The 15,538-nt window shown below is 33.0% G+C and overlaps 1 protein-coding gene and 1 pseudogene across 1 annotated transcript; both read right to left on the bottom strand.

The window, feature by feature from the left end:
- Positions 1-966: 966 nt before the first annotated feature.
- Positions 967-3,060, bottom strand: LOC112529062 (endochitinase EP3-like). Its single transcript, XM_025140137.1, has 2 exons — positions 2,661-3,060; positions 967-1,376 (listed from the first exon to the last, which is right to left on the bottom strand). The coding sequence occupies exons 1-2, from the start codon at positions 3,058-3,060 to the stop codon at positions 967-969; spliced, it is 810 nt and encodes a 269-aa protein (XP_024995905.1).
- A 7,266-nt stretch (positions 3,061-10,326) lies between these two features.
- Positions 10,327-14,633, bottom strand: LOC112529170 (annotated as a pseudogene).
- Positions 14,634-15,538: the final 905 nt, after the last annotated feature.

Below are 15,538 nucleotides of genomic sequence, written 5' to 3'. Positions count from 1 at the left end.
ATATATATATATATATATATATATATATATATATATATATATATATAGGGTTGGGTTCATGTGAGACCAAGGGTTTTTTCGTGAGACCCGTAAAACCAATTTATGTTCATTGATCAACTTTATAAGCTAATGATCTAATGGTCTAAAGTTGCACGGTGGTAATTTTATAATTATTGAGAAGTCTCGTGGCATTTATGAATGTTCAGATCCGACGATTGTAGATCTAATCCAAGAGTTGAGAATTGGTCTTACGGGTCTCACGAAAAAGCATTGGTCTCACATGAACCCAACCCTATATATATATATAGGGGAGCGTTCGAATAAAAATCATTCAATTTGTAAAAACCGTGAAAACCTCATTCAATCAATTATAATTTTTCATTTTGTTCATTTTTTTGTAATTATGAGAGATTGATTAACCATTTTTATTGTGGAGGGTGTTAATCATGGATATTATCATCTTCATTATGTTAATTTTAGAGAAATACATGAAACAGTTTCATTAAAATTTCATTAAATATTATATGAAATAATTTCATAACCATATATGAAACAAATTCATCAAAAAAAGTATTATATGAAACAATTTCACAAGATTAAATAATTTCATGAAAAAACTTCATAAGATTAAACAATGAAATCGACGTATGAGTGTGGTTTGTACAGTTTTTACAAATGATGGTGGTTTTCACTTGATCCCTCATCTATCTATATATATATATACACATATATATATATATATATATATATATATATATATATATATAATCCAACCATCGATCTACATGAACAGAAGTTGCATGAGCAAATAGAAACAAAAAGTTGAAAGCAAATATATATTTATCACCATTGACAACATATATTGTTACACATAATAATAAGCCAGTCAGTGTCGGTTTTTACTGATAATACACCATATAAGCTAGATCGGTGTCGGTTTTCACACGGTATTATTACAACCAAAGTCTAGCACCTAAGATTATTGCCAGTTCCGACACCAAGTTGCTTACAATAATCAGTATAATATGAGACACGGGAGTTCACGGTGTTAGGGTTTCCACCATCACATTCTACTGCATTGATGGCTCGGATTGTAGCTCCGAACCCATTACCAGAAGCAAAATCCCAGTGAACATTCTCCATCCAATACCACAAGGCGGTCTTGAATGAAACCACCGGGTCTCTAGCCACGATCTCAGGGTTGTTGAGTCCATCGAACCCAAGGCTCTCTCCGGCTGCACCGTAGTTGTAGTTCCATGAGATTTGGATCGGACCTCTCCCATGATAACTCTTTCTAGGGTTGCATGGATATTTGGTGTTGGTATCGTCACAGTACTTACTTGAACGACCATTTATTTCTTCTATATAACAAAAGTCTGTACATTCATGTGAAAAGTCAAAATTAACGACATATTTCGATTATTAATTAATCAAAGGCCAGCGTGTTAAGATTAATGGCAAACATGAACGATTTCAAAAATAATTTTGGTAAGACCCACCCTGTCCATTTATATTTTTTACAAAAATATAATTAATTAGATTTTATAATTAGTAATTTTAATCTTTTGTGAAGATCTTAAGTTTTGTTTCATATGATTTTTTCCATCAAAGTATAGTATTTAATGTATTGATTAGCATATATTTGTTTCACCATGTGTTAGTTTCATATATATTCAGTTCACAATATGAAACTTTTTTACGTGTATTTTTTGTTTCACAAGAACGTCAAAAATTAAGGTTCACATTGTGAAACGAGTACATGGGAAACAAACACATTATAAAACAAATACATGTTAATTACTACATTAGATTCTACCTATACATAAAAAAACAATCATATCAAATAGCTCATTAATTATTTGGGTGAGCAAGGGCAGGTACCTGGTCAAAATTTATGGAACCGGTCTTAGAACCGACAGTTCTTGGAATGAAGGAACTGGACCGGTTACACAAATTTTTTATATTTGGGAACCGGTCTCGGAACCGCTTGGTACCGGGCATCCAATGTTTAAATTTTTAAAAAAAAATTATCATTTCATATTATAGAAAAGTAATTATTAGTCTATTACAAAATAATAACCTAAAAATACTACAAACAGTTAAGACTAGGAGAGACAGAGAGAACTGATTCAACATGTAAGTGAGGGTAAGTGTAGTCCTAATTTTAGGTAAATTTATAATTTCTATTTTAGTTTATTAAATAGAATAAACATATAAAATAATTTTTATTAAAAAAAATAGCAGGTACTCGTCGGTTCCAGTTCTGGTAACCAGCAAGACCGGGTACCGTACCCAGAAGTCCAGAACCAGTCCTCGTGGGTACCCAACGGTTAACGGTTCCAAAAAAATGAGAACCGGAACTGGAATCAATCCCGATCGGTTTCATATTTTTCGGTTCGGAACCGTTCCAAAGACAAGTACTTGGTTCTCTTGCTCACCCCTGCTCATGATGCATCGGTTCTCAAAAGAAGGTCCCTATAATCCCGTAATCCCGTGGACTATAGGACAGTGGATAAGGTGGGTTAACTTATCATGTTGCACCAAAAAGGTTGGTATTGTTATACATAAAAATATATATTGGGTCTGCATGTGTTAAATCCAAAACTGCAAATGAAGACGGTCAGTTTGTTAAAATTAGAAAACCTTGATAGCGAACTTACGTCCGGTCTCAAGAGTAACGTGAGCAAAGAACGCCGCGATTTCCCTTTTCGAATCATCGATCGAACCGGATCTACCAAATTGTTGGTAGTCTCTTAAGACTTTAAGGAACGCATCCCGTGTGTAAAAACCTCTCCCGGGACAGTTGCTTGCAGACTTGGCAACAATCCTGTTAAAAAATCCCCACGTCACTATTCGAGAGACGTCGGCATTATTTATTGGAGCAGGTAGAGAACACGGGCCACTTCGACAGCCTTTTCCACAATAATCGGCTCCAGTGCCACAGTAACCGTATTGGCTACAACACAAGTTCCGAGCACAGTTACAATTCTGAGATGTAACCGGGTCCGGGAGGAGCATTCCGGCAAGGAATATTCCGGCGAACAGAAGGGTTATTTTCATTTTGTTTTTGTGGTGTTTGAAGAGGAAGGTGGAAATAGGGGTATTTATAGTGGTGAAAGTCTCCCATTATTTGATTTTGGTAGGTATCTGAAAGGTATGTTGGTTGATATTTGTTAAATTACTTATATACCCTCATAATTGGTACATTTACATAATAAAATTTAAAATTTATGCTAAACCAGACGAGGGTATTTTTGACAATATAAAAGGGTCTGATGGTTTAGTTAACAGGTTTTGATCAAAACATACACATTTTCAGTCAACATTTTTTGCATTTTGTAATGAATTAAGATGTTAAATATGAAACGAATCAGGTAATTTTTTTTATTACCTGGATATCCAACCCGCTATGCGAACCGACTAATCCCAGGGCGACCACTTACTTTGCAGATAGGCCGGAGTCACTGTATTTGAACCTCCGTGGCCACAAGGGGATTTTTTTTATTCCTTCTTGGATTTGAACCTGAGACCTCCTGATACTTTTGATATTTGGAGTCAAGCTCAAACCAATCAGACACCACCCTTGTGGTTTGAATCAGGTAATTTAATTATCAGATATTTGGTATAGAATAATAGGCCATTATTAAATGAATATTGGTTCCCAAATATTTTTTAATAATCACCACTACTTTGTCACTCAACTTGGGTACACCTCCACTACAACTTATCTCCTTAATCGGTTGTTTGATTAATATTTCACTAACTCGTTTATGGATAAAGCTGATTGTGTGGATTATGTGTTTGTATAGACCGAGAGGGTTTTTATTTAGGAGAGTTTTTTCGTAGATGAAAAGAATGAGTTTTTTAATTGGAACAGACGAGTTTAAAAAAACTTGGTTTTCTCTATAAAGCTCACTCCTAGAAAACTTAACAAATAAGTTACTTTCTATATCATTAAACCAGTACCAAACATTCATGTATAGCCGATTGAATAAGATGTGAATATCATTAAGTTGATAACATACATGTCCTAAATCAATCTATAAATGATTTTACAACTTCTATTTTCTATAAATATTGCTCTATAACTATCAATGATATATTGATATGGATGGCAAATTAAATATTATAATATTTTTTTTTTTGGAATATTTTGTTTAATTCAAATTTATATATATTTATATATATATAAATTAAGTTTTATGAATTTTAAAGAAAAAAAAAATTTATTTATTTGTCCACCCACCATGCACAATCATCATCATGTACATAAAAAAACTCGGGAAATAATGAAACATAGTAAACATGGATGGGTTTATCAAAATCAAAGTTAGTCAAAGTCTGACATCCTTTCACTTGAGCTTGGTCCTTAGACCCAACTCCACATCCTCCACTTGTTCCACTTGTACCAGCACTGTTAAGCTTAATTCAACAATCACGTTTGCAATAGCCCAATTTGTTGCATCTCAAACACACCAAATCCTTCCACTATCAAAGAGTGCGTTATTTCTAGCGGCTATATCCACCAGAAAATCTTTGATTATTTTTATAAAATCTTGAATAAATATTACCGGCGGCCCTCCGGCATCCATCGGAAAATGTTAAAAATAATTTTTAATTACTTTCTGGTGGATATTTATTTTAATAGATTAATTAAATATCCGTCGGAAATCCGCCAGTAAATTATTGTAATTAGATTTAAATACAAGTCTAAAATAATTAATTAAGAAATCCGTCGGAAATCCGCCGAAAATATACCAGAATAATTTTTCCAGCGGATTTCCGTCGAAAGTCAACTGAGGTTGACTTTTTTGTTGTTCGCCGGTAATCCGCCCATAATATTCCGACGGAATTTGTCCGCCGAAAATCTCGTCGAAAATACCCAGTATTCTAGTAGTGTTCTTCTTTTTGAAGGATTTATTGGGTTCATCAAACTTTCGCTTCTTGTTTTTCCCGTTATCATTATTGGAGTGTGTTTTCTTCTTCTCGATCATGTTAACCGAAGGCTATCCCGATTCAACTTTCTTGTTCTTACCCCAAAGAGATTCTTCGATGCACAAGTCGCTACCAAGTTGAACCAGCAACAGTTCCTCATTTTGATGTTTGAAGTTGTGCTTGAAATCTTTACAAGACAGTGGAAGCTTGTCAATCACACTCGACACAACAATGGATTCATCCATATTCATTTTATGCAGTGTGAATTGACCCAAAATGCGAAGGATTTCATTATATTGTTCCATTAAGGGCCTTAATTCAACCATTTTATAATTATTTAAATCGCTCACCAAGAACTTATTACTAGAAGCATCTTTAGCGATATTTTTTGGACTCAAGGGAATTCCATAATTCCTTCGCATTTTTCGCATTTTTGTAGATGTCAAAGAGGGAATCAGTCATACCATTTAAAATGTGCCTCTACATATGTAATCGTCATTCTCCCACTTATTCCTCCTCCGGTCTGTTCCAGCGTCTCGTCCTCCACTATTTTAGGCATGGGGGTACTCATCACATACACCACATTCAATGTCGTTAGCAGAAAATGAATCTTTTTCTATCAGCACCTAAAATCGATTCCAGCTTTCCGAACTTCGAAGTCATCTCTTTCATAGAGTCGTCCATGACCAACTTCACCGAAATATCGTTTCGGTTGTCATCGAAAATAATCAAATAGGGTAATCGACCAAGAATCAGATTACTTGAGAATCGTGTAAGAGATCACTTTCTGAATTGATATTTCGACCCTATGCCCGGGTTACACAAAATTCAATATGGGATTAAGACTCAAGAGAGCAATTTCGTTTTTTAACACAAAACAAGAGAAAACTTGTTGTAGAATATGTAAGGATTGTTCAAAAACGTGAGACCAAAAACATAAGTATAAAGGCGTTTATGCTCATAAAAATAACTGAAATGACAATTATGGCCTATTATTAGGAGTAGTGGACAGTCACAAAAACTGTACATTAACTACTCAATAACTATTCCAGACACGAGCCAGAAGCCAAACCAACTAGATCCCCCTCTGGCCCTTAACAACTAGAACCCCTCTAGTCCTTAATCAACCAGAGCTACCGGTCCTTCTGATCAAGTTTTCCACTACATTCTAAGTCCAAAATTCCAATTTGGACCCCCCAATGGGTACTACCACTTGATCCCTCCAAGGGTCATACTCATCTTATGACAAGTGTGCACTCCACACCTCATGACTTGTATTAGAACACAGTATAAAATCATATTAGAACTCGTTGTTAATTCCAATTACACTTAAATGGCCTAGTGACACTAAAATACCAACAGATGAGGTCACTTTGAGTAGCCATGGAAGATGGTTGAAGTTGTTGGAGTTTGATTTACACCAACCCAGTTTCATATATTATTTCAATGAAACAAGATATTGGAAAATCAAATTTGTGAAAATCAATCAAAACCATTCAATGAGTTGAATCTAATTTTTAAGTTATGATTCATATTGTTTCATATGTGTTATCTCTAAGCAAAAGCATTACTATATGTTTCCTGTATAAATATATTTTTGTGTTTTTTCCACATGTAAAAAATACCTTTGTGTTTCATCTATGAAAAAACATTGTATGAACATTGAATGGTCATGTGCTGTTTCATCTATGAAACGACACATACAAACCGGTTGTGTCGGTTTTTAACTTTTAGATGGTTTATATGATATCTTTTGTCTCTCTCCCAATATATATATATATATATATATATATATATGTGTGTGTGTGTGTGTGTGTGTGTGTGTAAGAGATAGAGAGAGAGAATGTGTGAACGTTTTTATAATGGTTATTTTAGAAAAAGATTTAAAGAGGTTTTATATACTCCCAAATTGTATCAAAGTAGACTTCTAGTACCTTTAGGGATTCACAAACCAATCTAGCTTGGCAGACTAGCCTTTGATCCAAAGGTGCATTGGAGTCTCGTATCGGCTAGTCACGAGCCAACACACCTTTATGTATATATAAAACCGACCTTATCTTAATTCTCAAAACTTCTTTTGCTTCATGATCCCGGCAGGGGCAAAGAATCCGTCATTGTCTTGGCTGTGAGATCAACTCGTTCCTCGTCCTAATGCAATACTTTGGCATGACACCTGGTTACAAAAATTCGTCTAAAAAGATATTCAAAAAAGTCATGCATATTCCCACATTGTACCACAATCGACTTCTAGTACTTTTAGGGACTCGTCACCCAATCTAGCCTAGACTCTATTTCAGAGGACACGTTAAAGTCTTAAGTCGGCTAATCAAAGACCTAACTCATCTCTATATAAAAATCCCTCCATCTCTATAAGAGTTACTTTAATGAATATTTAGAGGGTTCTATATGCATTGATACGAGGTTCATTGTCATAATTCCACCAATCTCATATATATATATATATATATATATATATAGTTTGTTTCAATTACAACATGTTGTATTTGTACAACCAATACAACCCAATAAATTGAGATATTTATGGAAATGATGAGAGTTCATTTATTATGATTTGAATATTTATATAAGATGAATATGGTTCATTAATTATGATCAATACTTTATATTATGAAACAATCAAAACTTCTATGAAATCATATATTAATCAAATGAAATGGACGGTTGAAATTGAGTTGTATTGGTTGCACAAATGTCATAGGTTGTAATAACCAACCTATATTTATATATATATATATATATATATATATATATATATATATATATATATAACATCCCACTTACATTGTAAAAAACGATATTATAACCATCATCACTTAATTAAAAGGTCACTACTGACTAGGAGTGGGGGAGGAAGACTTTGACTTTTAACCGGGCAAAAAGGCATTTTACTTGGATTTTCCACATGATTTGATTTTTTTTAACTATCTTTTTAGTAAATATAATACTCACACATTATTTCTATGAACAAACGTATAAATTTTAAGTGGTGTTACTTCTAGATTATACTAGCATGCGTGAAAAGTAGCTTATGTGATGTTGTTAAAGCTCGAAATCCCACATCGATTGTGCACATGCCAGAAAAACAACACTATTTTGGAAACATATAATATTTATATACAAAAAGATACTCATATACTCATTATTTTTTATAAAGTTTCAACCACTGATCTCTTTGGCCTCTACAAAAATCTGGATATCATCAGGCCAATTACCCTTTGGTCAAAAATATTGATGAAATTTATAAAAGAAGACTATCTTAAGACTGAATTGAGTGTGAAGTGAGTTCATGTATTCGAATAAGTTCAAATGATATCGATTTATCACAAGTCATTAATTAATTGCCAAAGATGAGAAGAGTATTTTGATGAAATAATCAATTTAAATTCGTTTTGAACTAACAAAAACTAGCTATGAACAGTCTCGTAGTTAATCATGACCTATCTTGCCACAACCATGAATGTGTCAAACGATCAAATTTTCCATAGAAAACGACAATTATAGGGCAATGGTCAAAAAGTGTCTTGCAGATGCCCACGAATATGTCATGAACATCCTTGACCTATGTAGAATTTTTTTTGCCCTTTTCTTACAACCGCAAAAACCATAATCATGGGATGTTTTTACAGAATCCGAGAGATGAAAAAAGGAGATATTTTGTCAAATATTTTACAAAATACTTTTTGACAGTGAAAGTTCATTTTTAAGTATGGCTTGGATTAATTGAGCATATTTTATGTATTGTTCTATAGACAAAGAATCGTGTGAGAGTACGAGTTAAGGTATTTGGACTCTTGATCAGTTTTAATCCCAAAACAACCCTTGAATTGTGTTTTAAAAGAGAATTGATCTACTGGTTTTCTTCCATTAGAATTGGTCCAATTGTAAAAGGTCCCTTCTTACCATTCTCACCATAATTTTTATTCTCATCAGAACTCAATCCATGTTTTATAATGGTCAATTTGATGTTGTTAATAGACTATCCTTAAAGTCGTACTTGACTAGGAGGACGACATTTACCAACACAAACCGGGTAAGTGTTGTTAGGGCTAAGAGTCACCACATCACTTACCTTACCGGATAAGATTCTTGGTCATCAAAATAACATAGTATTAAGCATGTCTTACTCGGCAAGCGCTAACAAGGTAAGAGTCACCAACCTCACTTATAGGTAAGATTGGTGGTAAATACCATTATCTCTTACCGGTTGATTGTTTAACAAACAGCCCCTAACTATCCCTTAACTAGTTGTGTACCCTACAATACAACATGATTAATGATTAAGATTTTATTTGAAATTGGAAAGAAAAAAAAAAAAAAGATAATTTCAATGGCACTCCAATTAATAGCTTCTGATAAAGAAAACCATATCACTATGACAAAACAGTTCAGAATTTAACTGCATTCAACAATGTCACTGTAAAAACCTAATTAGATTTTCCAAATTAATGAAACGACAACTAAACGATAAACGATATAAACGACAAGACATTTGCAAGTTCTACAAAAAATTGATGATTGTGTGGCGATGGAAATATAAACGATAAACGATCTTACTTCCTGAAATTTCATAGATTAGGGTATAAAATCTACGTCAAATGAATTGGAAAACACCTCTTACCTAAGGCGTTAGATCATTAAAAGGCAACGAATGTCTCGATCAGATTTAGCCCTGGGTTACCCAAATAAGAAAAGACCAAGAAACCGCAATTCCATATACACAAGTCAGATGCAATGAGATAAAGCTTAGTAAGCAAAAGCTTACAACAAGTGCGAGTTTACTTGAAACAAAGTGATTATGATAGAATCTTCCAAATCGGGTTTTTTTCACTCCCTTTTGTCTTATTAGCGCAGGTCTTCGTCAATGAGAAACAACCGATTTCGCTTTGAGAGGGGCAAAAAGGTTCACACGCTAAACTTTGAGGGGGGCTCCGGGATACTAAAAAATACAAGGGACATCCACCAAAAAAAAAAAAAAGGTCTCATAAAATCAAACAAAAACTTCAATAAAAACAATTTGAAACGGTAGAATTCGACTAAAAAAACAATGGTCGACTTTGCGGGGCTTTGATTCACCTCAAAGTTACACCTACCGATCAAAAATCATGGGTCCATCGTGGGTAGGTCGTGAGAAGTGGTGAAATGAATAGGTCTGATGGTTTAACTTACGTGTTCAAATTAAAACATATAATTTTTCAGTACGAGTTTTTTTTTTTTTTTTTTGTATTTTATATACAATTAATATATTAAATATGATTTAAAAACTATATTATTAAATTAATAATATATACTTTATCCAACCATCAATCTACATGAACAGAAGTTGCATGAGCAAATAGAACCGAAAACGTGGAAGCGAAATATATATTTATCACCATTGAAAACATTTATTTTTACACATAACGATTATTAAAAGCTATTTAAACTTATAACCTTTGATGAAATCCCGCATAAGCCAGTCAGACGTCAGTAAACAGTTTTTACTGACGATACACCATATAAGCTAGATAGGTGTCGGTTTTCACATGGTATTGTTACAACCAAAGTCTAGCACCTAAGGTTATTGCCAGTTTCGACACCCAATTGCTTACAGTAATCAGTATAATACGAGACACGGGAGCTCACAGTGTTAGGGTTTCCACCATCACATTCTATTGCATTGATAGCTCGGATTGTAGCTCCGAACCCATTACTAGAAGCAAAATCCCAATGAACATTCTCCATCCAATACCACAAGGCGGTCTTGAATGAGACCACAGGGTCTCTAGCCACGATCTCAGGGTTGTTGAGTCCATCGAACCCAAGGCTCTCTCCGGCTGCACCGTAGTTGTAGTTCCATGATAGTTGGATCGGATCCCATAATAACTCTTTCTAGAGTTGCATGGATATTTGGTGTTGGTATTGTCAGAGTACTTATTTGAAGGACCATTTATTTCTTCTATATAACAAAAGTCTGCACATTCACGCGAAAAGTCAAAATTAACGACATATTTCGACTATTAATTAATACTTTTGTTAAATTATGTGTTAGATTAAAAATTATACATGTTTTACCAAAATGTATGTCATGTTTGGTTTAAAGATGTTCACGTACCGAATGACCCGTTAAACCCGCATGCCTAGATTGCTAGAAAAGCAGGCCAGATTGGACAACAATATATTCTCGAAAAAATGGCAGACACCGGACCAGTGTGTTAAGATTAATGGCAAACTTGAACGATTGCCAAAATAATTTCGAAAAGGCCCACTCAGTCTATTTATATTTTTTTTGGGAAAATTGCATTAAAATGGAACCAACTTTCAACTAATTTCTATTTTGGGGAACCAACTTTCAAAATCGTCATTTTGGGGAACCAACTTGCACCTGATTCCTATTTTGGGGAACCAACTTGCACCTGATTTCTATTTTGGGGAACCAACTTTCAAAATCGTCATTTTAGGGAACCAACTTGCACCTGATTCCTATTTTGKGGAACCAACTTGCAAAATAATTATAGAAAAATAACTAAAATTCATTTTTTTTGTGTGCAAGAAAATCTATGTTTCATTTCAAATCTCGTTTTTTTGTTAATGTAGATATCAAATTGAACATTTAAAAAAAATCCAATTACCACAATAAAAATTATTTTTTACTAATGCAAAAAAAATCAATTTAATAGAAAAAAATTAATTGATGCAATTGGTTAGATATAAGATCTTGAATGTGAAAATTTAATATTTATTTTTTATTACATTAATTAATTTTTTTCTATTAAATTGATTTTTTTTGTATTAGTAAAAAACAATTTTTATTGTGATAATTTGAATTTTTTATAAAAATGTTCAATTTGATATCTGAATTAAAAAAAACAAGATTTGAAATGAAAAATAGATTTTATTGCATTAATTTTTGAAAAAAAACGAATTTTAGTTATTTTTTTATAATTATTTTGCAAGTTGGTTCCCCAAAATAGGAATCAGGTGCAAGTTGATTCCCCAAAATGACGATTTTAAAAGTTGGTTTCCCAAAATAAGAATCAGGTACAAGTTGGTTCCCCAAAATGACGATTTTGAAAGTTGATTCCCCAAAATAAGAATCAGATGAAAGTTGGTTCCATTTTGATGCAATTTTTCTTATTTTTTCACAAAAATATAATTAATTAGATTTTATAATTAGTAGTTACTAAGAAATTAAGGTTAAAGACTGTGAATTAATTATTTAAGAACTCTAAAATTTGTGATATCTGTACAAAAAAATCTCTATCTTAAGTTTTGTTTTGGGAAAATTGCACCAAAATGGAACCAACTTTCACCTGATTCCTATTTTGGGGAACCAACTTTCAAAATCGTCATTTTGGGGAACCAACTTTCACCTGATTCCTATTTTGGGGAACCAACTTTCAAAATCGTCATTTTGGGGAACCAACTTTCACTTGATTTTTATTTTGGGGAACCAACTTTCAAAATCGTCATTTTGGGGAACCAACTTTCACTTGATTTTTATTTTGGGGAACCAACTTTCACCTGATTCCTATTTTGGGGAACCAACTTTCAAAATCGTCATTTTGGGGAACCAACTTGGACCTGATTCCTATTTTGGGGAACCAACTTGGACCTGATTCCTATTTTGGGGAACCAACTTTCAAAATCATCATTTTAGGGAACCAACTTACATCTGATTCCTATTTTGGAAAACCAACTTGCAAAATAATTATAGAAAAATAACTAAAATTCATTTCTTTTCAAAAAATTAATGCAACAAAATCTATTTTTCATTTCAAATCTCGTTTTTTTAAATTCAGATATCAAATTGAAGATTTTTCGAAAAAAATCCAAATTACCACGATAAAAATTGTTTTTTACTAATGCAATAAAAAAATCAATTTAATAGAAAAAAATTAATTGATGCAATAAAAAATAAATATTAAATATCACATTCAAGATTTTTATATATAACCAATCTGTGTCAATATTAAAGTTTAAATCAAATTTCGCAAATTCAACCAAAAGTTTGATAGAGACCCTTAAATTATCTGTTACATGTTCAACAGATCAATCAGACCCTTAAATAAAYAAAAAGTTCGATAGAGACCCCTAAATGACGATTTTAAAAGTTGGTTCCCCAAAATAGGAATCAAGTGAAAGTTGGTTCCATTTTGGTGTAATTTTCCCATTTTTCTATAATTATTTTGCAAGTTGGTTCTCCAAAATAGGAATTAGGTGTAAGTTGGTTCCCCAAAATGACGATTTTGAAAGTTGGTTCCCCAAAATAGGAATCAGATGAAAGTTGGTTCCCCAAAATGACGATTTTGAAAGTTCGTTCCCCAAAATAGGAATCATGTGAAAGTTGGTTCTATTTTGATGCAATTTTCCCTTTTGTTTTATATGTTTTATTTTATCATCAAAATATAGTATTTAATGTGTTTGTTTCATATATATTTAGTTCATAATGTGAAACATATTTACTTGTATTTTTTGTTTCACAAAAACGTTAAAAATTAAGGTTCACATTATGAACTGAGTACATGTGAAACAAACAAATTGTTAAATAAATTCATGTTAATTACTACATTAAATTATACCCATACATGAAAAAAAAATCATATAAAATAGCTTATTAATAGGGGTGAGCAAAGGCAGGTACCTGGTCAAAATTTATGAAACCGGTCCCGGAACCGGCAGTTCCTGGAATGAAGGAACCAGAACCGGTTACACCAATTCTTTATATTTGGGAACCGGTCTTGGAACCGCTTGTAACAGTTCCAGGTACCGGGTATCCGGTGTTTAAATTTTTTATTTTTAAAATTTATCATTTTATACTATAGAAAAGTAATTATTAGTCTGTTACAAAGTAATAACATATAAATACCACAAACGGTTAAAACACTAACAGATAGAGAGAAGTGATTCAACTCTTAATGAAGCGGACGTAAGTGTAACCCTAATTTTAGGTAAATTAATAATTTCTATTTTAGTTTATTAAAATATAATAAACATATAAAATAATTTTTATTAAAAAAATAACGGGTACCCGTCGGTTCATACCGAGATCCAATCTCACCGGGTACATAACGGTTAACGGTTCCAAAAATATGAGAATGGAACCGAAAACAATCCCGATCGATTTCATATTTTAGGAACCAGAACTAATCACACCGGTTTCAAACCGACAGTTTTGAAACGGTTTGGGTTTTAAATATTGGGTCTGCATGTATTAGACCCAAAATCTCAAATGACGACTTTAGTTTGACTGTCAGTTTGTTAAAATTAGAAAACCTTGATAGCGAACTTACGTCCGGTCTCAAGAGTAACATGAGCAAAGAAAGCCGCGATTTCCCTTTTCGAATCATCGATCGAACCGGATCTACCAAATTGTGGGTAGTCTCTTATGACTTTAAGGAACGCATCCCGTGTGTAAAAACCTCTCCCGGGACAGTTGCTTGCAGACTTGGCAACAATCCTGTTAAAAAATCCCCACGTCACTATTCGAGAGACGTCGGCATTATTTATTGGAGCAGGTAGAGAACACGGGCCACTTCGACAGCCTTTTCCACAATAATCGGCTCCAGTGCCACAGTAACCGTATTGGCTACAACACAAGTTCCGAGCACAGTTACAATTCTGAGATGTAACCGGGTCTGGGAGGAGCATTCCGGCAAGGAATATTCCGGCGAACAGAAGGGTTATTTTCATTTTGTTTTTGTGGTGTTTGAAGAGGAAGGTGGAAAGAGGGGTATTTATAGTGGTGAAAGTCTCCCATTATTTGATTTTGGTAGGTATCTGAAAGGTATGTTGGTTGATATTTGTTAAATTACTTATATACCCTCATAATTGGTACATTTATATAATAAAATTTAAAATTTATGCTAAACCAGACGAGGGTATTTTTGACAATATAAAAGGGTCTGATGGTTTAGTTAACAGGTTTTGATCAAAACATGCACATTTTCAGTATGGGTATTCATGTCAATCAGCATTTTTTGAATTTTGTACTGAATTAATTAAGATATTAAATATGAAATAAATCAGATAATTTAATTATCAAATGAATATTAATTGGTTCCCAAATATTTTTTAATAATCACCACCACTTTCTCACTCAACTTGGGTACACCTCCACTATAACTTTTTTGAACATTTCACATGAATAAACCATCGAACTTTTAAAATTTGGTTATCTACATTATTTTAACTCAAAATATTAATTTATTTAAAACGAAAAAATTAAGAAATAATTCAAAAAATTTATTTAAAAGTTAATTGGTTTATTCATTAAGAAATAATTCAAAAAAATAATTTATTTAAAATGAAAAAATTAAATAATTTATTAAATCTTTAACCACAAGGGTGGTGCCTGATTGGTTTGAGCTTAGCTCCAAAGATCAAAAGTACCAGGAGGTCCCAGGTTCAAATCGAAGGAGGAATAAAAATCCCCTTATAGCCACAGAGGTTCAAATGCGGTGACTTCGGGCTATCTACAAAGCAGATAATCGTCCTGAGATTAGTCGGCTCGCATAGCGAATTGGATATCCAGGTTAATCAAAAAATTGTATCTATATATACATGGTCATGAGCCATTAAATAATAGCAACTCTAGTCTTCTTAC

Source organism: Cynara cardunculus, assembly GCF_001531365.2.
Source record: "Cynara cardunculus var. scolymus isolate 2C chromosome LG 16, CcrdV1, whole genome shotgun sequence".
In the NCBI taxonomy this organism is placed as follows: Eukaryota; Viridiplantae; Streptophyta; class Magnoliopsida; order Asterales; family Asteraceae; genus Cynara; species Cynara cardunculus.
The sequence above is the reverse complement of the archived record's forward strand: the minus strand, read 5'-3'. Positions and strand labels throughout refer to the sequence as shown.

Coding starts and splice junctions, on each gene's coding strand:
- LOC112529062 (XM_025140137.1), bottom strand. CDS start 3,060: ATGAAAATAACCCTTCTGTTCGCCGGAATATTCCTTGCCGGAATGCTC. Junction 1,377..2,660: donor CGTTACTCTTGAGACCGGAC/GTAAGTTCGCTA, acceptor ATGAATGTACAG/ACTTTTGTTATATAGAAGAA.